At 34.3% G+C, this 6,012-nt stretch overlaps 1 protein-coding gene across 1 annotated transcript; it reads left to right on the top strand.

Annotated features, from left to right (window-relative positions):
* The first annotated feature begins 957 nt into the window (after positions 1-957).
* On the top strand, positions 958-4,982 carry LOC145570184 (O-fucosyltransferase 36-like). The gene is made up of 3 exons (XM_081629203.1): positions 958-2,641; positions 3,897-4,146; positions 4,659-4,982. Exons 1-3 carry the CDS (start codon positions 1,338-1,340, stop codon positions 4,833-4,835), a joined length of 1,731 nt encoding a protein of 576 aa, XP_081485329.1. The 5' UTR covers positions 958-1,337; the 3' UTR covers positions 4,836-4,982.
* The last annotated feature ends 1,030 nt before the right edge of the window (positions 4,983-6,012 follow it).

The following is a 6,012-nucleotide window of genomic DNA, read 5'->3' as shown; positions in this document are numbered from 1 at the left end:
CAAACTTACCCAAAATTAAGTCAGGTTAGCAAAGAACTTTAGCATTCCTTATAAAGAAATAAGTTTAGACAAAACAAGTTCGATTACAATGAATAACTTAAAATAAAGTAGATCAACACATATCTTAAGTTGAAACAAATAGGTTTAGATATATTAATTTTGAATCAAACAAAGCCTTAATTGTTCATTAACATAATATGAAGTTATGAACTATCCAAGTTTGGAAATAGAAGCATATGGATAAAATGTCAATTCTCACATGGTTGCACAAAATTGCCAACTTCTTTGTGATCATAATTTGTCGATTTGAGGTCAACATTGATCTTCTTTTCCTGTTACTTTTTTTTTTTTTTTTTTTTTTTTTTTTTTTTTTTTTTTTTTTTTTTTTTTTTTTTTTTAAGTGATAGTTTCTTTTCCTTTTACTTTCTTAGTTTCAAGTTTTCAACACAAGTTTCACACTGAAATCCAAGTCAATCTTACATAATTGAAATCTAATTAAATCAATCTTAAATAACCAATATCATTTCACAAAATCTAAACCATGTATAAATCGGACATTTGATTGAAATTTATATTCCAAACACATGTTTAGCTCACCTAGTTTAATCTATTATAATGTGATTTCGTAATCTAAATAAACTTCAAAAAGTATCAAATTGTATTATTTCATACTTTACTAGTACAATGATGATGAAATTCATTATTATTTATATTATATTGAGTATAAAAAATAAAAAAACTTTATAATAGTCCAAATATATGATCTGATGAGATTGGATAATTTCTAAAATACAAGTAAGCAATAAGTTTACTAAACTCCTAAACACAACCTAAACAAAGGCGAGATTTCATAAAATTGGAACAGAAACTTTAACCACATTTTTTTTTAAGAAAAAACTTTAATCACTTAATTTATCCCTTATTCTCGTGAATAATTAGGTGAAGGGGCCAAGCAAGGCTATCGTTATGAAGTGTAGATTAACTGTCATCTTCTTCCTTTTCTTGTCGCACCGACGAATTTCACATGATTACTCGATTATGCTTCTTTCTTAATTCTTCACTCCAACTAAACCAAATCAAGCTTAACCACCACTCTCTCTCTATTCTCTATCTGTCGAGCAGATCTTTCACTCTAAATATAACTTCCCACCTGAAATTTCAATCTTAATCAAAAGTTCAAAACCCATCTTCTAATTTCCTACAAATTTCCAATTTACATATTCAATCAAAAATCGTAACACCCAGAAACAATTTTTGATTCCTTGAGCTATTTCTGCAACTGGGTATGTTTGAATTTGTGAAATTTCGTTGATTTTGTCGGAAATTTGTTAAAATCAATGATGAAAGAGCTTGAGAGAGAAGGTGATTCTTCAGGTGATGAGGAAGAAGATCGCCGGAACTTGATCCCTCAAAACGACGCCGTCAAACCCACCTCAAATTCACACTCATTTTCCCCTTTTCACGTTGAAGATACTGGTTTCGTGTCGTCGATACGACGGCGTTTTAAGATGAACAGGAAGAGGTATCTCCTGGTGATTTTAATTCTTTTTTTAGTTGTGTTTCTATTTTTTTCCTTAGGTTTACATAATTCAAGTGTTTGGGATGTTAATTTGATTAAATCTCCTTCTGATCGAATGAGGGAATCGGAATTAAGGGCTTTGTATCTTTTGAAAGAGCAGCAATTAGGTTTAATTTCTTTGTTGAATAGTACATTGGGAACTTCATTAGGGTTTGGATTGAATTATAGTTCTAGTAATCATAATAATGCTTCTGGGTATTTGAATTTGAGTGAGATGCCTGTTGAGAAGTCTGTTTTTGAGGACTTGAAATCTAAATTTTTTGATGGGATTATGTTGAATAAGGAAATTCAAAAGGTGTTGTTGTCAACTCACAAAAATGGGAATGTTTCCGAATTGGGTGTCGGAAATGATGATATGGTAGAGGGAGGTGTTAATATTTGTGGGAAGGTGGATCAGAAGTTGTCTGAGAGGAAAACCTTTGAGTGGAATCCAAGGTCGGACAAGTACTTGTTTGCTATTTGTTTGTCGGGGCAAATGTCGAATCATTTAATTTGCCTGGAGAAGCATATGTTTTTTGCAGCGCTTTTGGATCGAATTTTGGTTGTTCCGAGTCATAAGGTGGATTATGAGTTTAATCGGGTGTTGGATATTGAGCATATAAACAAGTGTCTTGGTAAGAAGGCTGTTGTCACGTATGAAGAGTTTTTGGAGGCGAAGAAGAAGGAATTACGTATTGATAGGTTCATTTGCTACTTCTCACAGCCTCAAAAGTGTTATGTTGATGAAGAGCATGTGAAGAAATTGAAATCTCTGGGGTTATCCGTTCCCAAACTCGAGTCACCTTGGGAGGAAGATGTAAAGAAACCTAAGAAAAGAACAGTTGAAGACGTCAAAGCCAAATTTTCTTCTGATGATGGGGTTATTGCAATTGGAGATGTGTTCTTTGCTGATGTGGAAAAGGACTGGGTGATGCAGCCAGGAGGTCCGATTGCCCATAATTGCAAAACTTTGATTGAACCCAGCCGACTTATAATGATCACTGCCCAGCGCTTTGTCCAAACCTTTTTAGGGAAGGACTTTGTTGCCCTTCATTTCCGGAGGCATGGCTGGTTAAAGTTTTGGTATGTTTTGTACCTTTTACTTATTAACTTTATTTTCATCATATGCAGAAGGCAGAGGTTATTATACGTGTATATGCCTCATTTTTAATCAGATTATGCTTATATGATAAGTGGTTACGTATTGTGTTATCTCTAAATCTTGTTGGATATGGATTAGTGTACCTGTTACCCCCTCCTACCGTCGCCAATCATCCCTTATAAAAGTAAAACACTTCATCTTATGAACTTGAAGTTTTGAAATTTAAGTAGCAAACTAATTCCTGTACCTTTTTCTGGTTCCAGAATCCAGGCTATACCCGACTTGGATACTTTTATTAGCTTGATTCTTACTTTCCTGATCTGGTTTGTTTCCTTAGTGACTGAATGACAGGGTCACTTGTTTTCCCTTTACGACCGGAGATTTTTTTTATAAAAGTATATTGCATATCTTTGATTCAGATAACAACTGCTTGAACTTGGCCTGTTGTATGAATTGTTTTTAATTTGTCCGTGTAAGCAATAACAGTCAAAAATTGGTTGCAACAGAGGTTTGTGTGGTGAAGTGTCATCTGTTCATGTTGTCTTTAATCATGTAAAACATGAATAAACACTAAAAGTAACACCCTTGAAAAGCTGTGGCTGCTGCTTGTTGTGTTTTATATTTTCTTCTGATGGCATGCTTGGATAGATAGTACCGAATTTAGGGTGTAATAAGAGATAATTATGAGCAGAAAAGAGAGTGGAAATGGTGGTGTTCGAGGTAGGATCAAGGCAGTTGAAAAATATTTCTTCAATTAAGATAATAGCTCCCACCACTCCCTAATAATGCCACCCATTCCTCCTGCTTCAACCACCATAACTGTCCACCTATTTTTTTCCTTCGAAGTTATGTACTCAATTCTAAACACTTGAAGGCAAGTTGATTTTCTTAAATGCCATCAAGGTTAAGAGAGCACTGCAAGTGTTGAGAAATGATTGCTGAAGGTCAAAAGGTGTATGAAATAGAGCTCTTGTGGGATTGAAGGGATCTTTATGTCTGAATGCACTCAAATTTGATTTACTATACAGAACTCACTCATTGATGACCATTAGCCTTTGGCACTTTGGTTGTGCATGCAATATACTTGATTATATTGTCTTTACTACATCTGATCTACTATTGCAACATATATGAACTTTTGGGTCTAGTATGTCTGGTTCTATCCAATTTATGATAATGTACAGCTAGTATTCGGCATCACTCAGCCTCTAACCTTATGTTTACTTGGGTTTTCAGCAATGCTAAGAATCCAAGCTGTTTTTTTTCTATTCCTCAAGCTGCAAGCTGTGTTGCACGGGTGGTAGCAAGGGCTAATACACCAGTCATATATCTTTCCACAGATGCAGCAGATAGTGAAACAGGATTGCTTCAATCTCTGGTTGTGATTGATGGTAAACCTGTACCTTTGGTTCAGCGGCCAGCTCGGAATTCAGCTGAAAAATGGGATGCCTTGCTGTACAGACATGGTCTTGCGGATGATTCCCAGGTGAGTTTATTTGCTCTGACCTGATTGTTATGTTAAGGAATCCATTTGGTTTCTTTTACCTGCTAATATCCATATCATTAGTTAAGTGTGTTTTTTTTCCCCTGTAATTAAACCAGTGTCTAAGGGCTTATAGGCATTATCAAGTTTTAGGGATTTACATGTTGGCTGTGCCTAATTGCCTATTTTCATCTCGTGTTCAAAAAAAAAAAAAAAGAAAAGCCTATTTTTATCTGACTTCTGAGTAAGGGAAGAAAATGGAATTAAAATATGTGTGCTCAACTAAGGTTCTGCAAGTTTTGAGTGCTGTCAACTTGTTTCTGCTACCACCCACGCTTTGATCCTTTTTCCCATTCAATTGGGTGGTATATATATATATATATATATATATATATATATATATATATATATATATATATATATATATATATATATATCCTAGAAAAGGTAATGCATTCTGTGAGTTTACCAATTTCTGCTACCAATGTAACTTTTGCATTTTTTGGACTACGAAGGTGGAAGCCATGCTGGACAAAACGATATGTGCGATGTCTAGTGTGTTCATTGGATCATCGGGATCTACATTCACTGAAGATATACTGCGGCTAAGAAAGGGTTGGGAGACATTGTCGGTTTGTGATGAGTACATCTGCCAAGGTGAAGCTCCAAACTTCATAGCAGAGGATGAATGAAACTGGAAGCAGGATGCCCATTAGTTACTAGATAATAGGATTGTGATGTTGGTTTTGAGTCTTTTGACAAGCCATTGAAATGCAAGTGGTGTATGATAAAATAATGTAATTTGCTCGTCTCTTTATTCATTGATTCTATTTGTTTCACATTCTCATACTTTTAATATATCCTTTTTCTATTTCAAAATGTTACAAATAAGCCTTGTATATTCAGAATCGAAGCTCATAATTTGTAGCAACATATCTTCTACTTCCTTTGTTTATTTACTGCACCATATAGGTTGAGTAATAATTTTTCAGTGGGAAAAAGGAATAGAGAGAAAGGTAAAATACGAAATTGCTCATGTGTAAACATAAACTAAAGAATAAGTGTGGAAAATAAAGGTATGTTGGGTATTTTCATTGTGAATAGAGATTTTTTTTTGTTTTAAGATGAATTTTTATGACTAATTGCATAGGGACAACTTTGATAAACAAACGATATTCAATATTTTTAAATAGTGCATTATTTGTAAAACTTCTCTAAGAGGCAAGTTGCACAATATTAAAAGAACGGAGGAAGTATAACATAACAAGGAACTATATTTCCAAGTTACTCCATTGTCTCCCCTCCCTCCTCTCTAAAAAACCCTAGCATCCATTGTTGAATTTTGAAGGGGCTCATCGGTTTTTACCGGTGAAAATCCCCCAATCTTTGTTTTTTGTGTACCTTTTCTCTTTGTTTTGTTTGTTCAAAGTTTATAATAATTTTTCCTCTTTTAGGAGAAACGTTTCTCTTTCGAAGGAAAAGGGTTTTTCTTCTTCTTTAAGAGGATTTTTCTCCTTCGAAAAAAAATATTTTTCTTCTCTCTTTTGTGGGAGGATTTGCTTTTTTGTTTGATGGATTGTTGTAGAGTTGTTTTATGGGCGGTAAAGATTTGTGCGAAATCGAAAAAGAGGTTAAATTTTCGATTACAACCAGATGAATCAGGCGAATTTTTCCACTCTTTTAACACCGACCGGGTAAGGCTCCCATAATTTGCAATACATTCAATTAATCAAGAAAATCGACGACACTAGTTCAAACTGACTTTGTGTTTCCATCAATTCAATTACCTACACACACCTCTGTGTAAATAGAGCATCCTCGACCTCGTGAGACATTCAAAGAACTTGATGGGTAAAGATAAAACAATCC

Source organism: Chenopodium album, chromosome 12, assembly GCF_948465745.1.
Source record: "Chenopodium album chromosome 12, dcCheAlbu1.1, whole genome shotgun sequence".
In the NCBI taxonomy this organism is placed as follows: domain Eukaryota; kingdom Viridiplantae; phylum Streptophyta; class Magnoliopsida; order Caryophyllales; family Amaranthaceae; genus Chenopodium; species Chenopodium album.
This window is presented reverse-complemented; position numbering and strand designations above follow the sequence as displayed.

Coding starts and splice junctions, on each gene's coding strand:
- LOC145570184 (XM_081629203.1), top strand. CDS start 1,338: ATGATGAAAGAGCTTGAGAGAGAAGGTGATTCTTCAGGTGATGAGGAA. Junction 2,642..3,896: donor CATGGCTGGTTAAAGTTTTG/GTATGTTTTGTA, acceptor TTGGGTTTTCAG/CAATGCTAAGAATCCAAGCT. Junction 4,147..4,658: donor GTCTTGCGGATGATTCCCAG/GTGAGTTTATTT, acceptor TGGACTACGAAG/GTGGAAGCCATGCTGGACAA.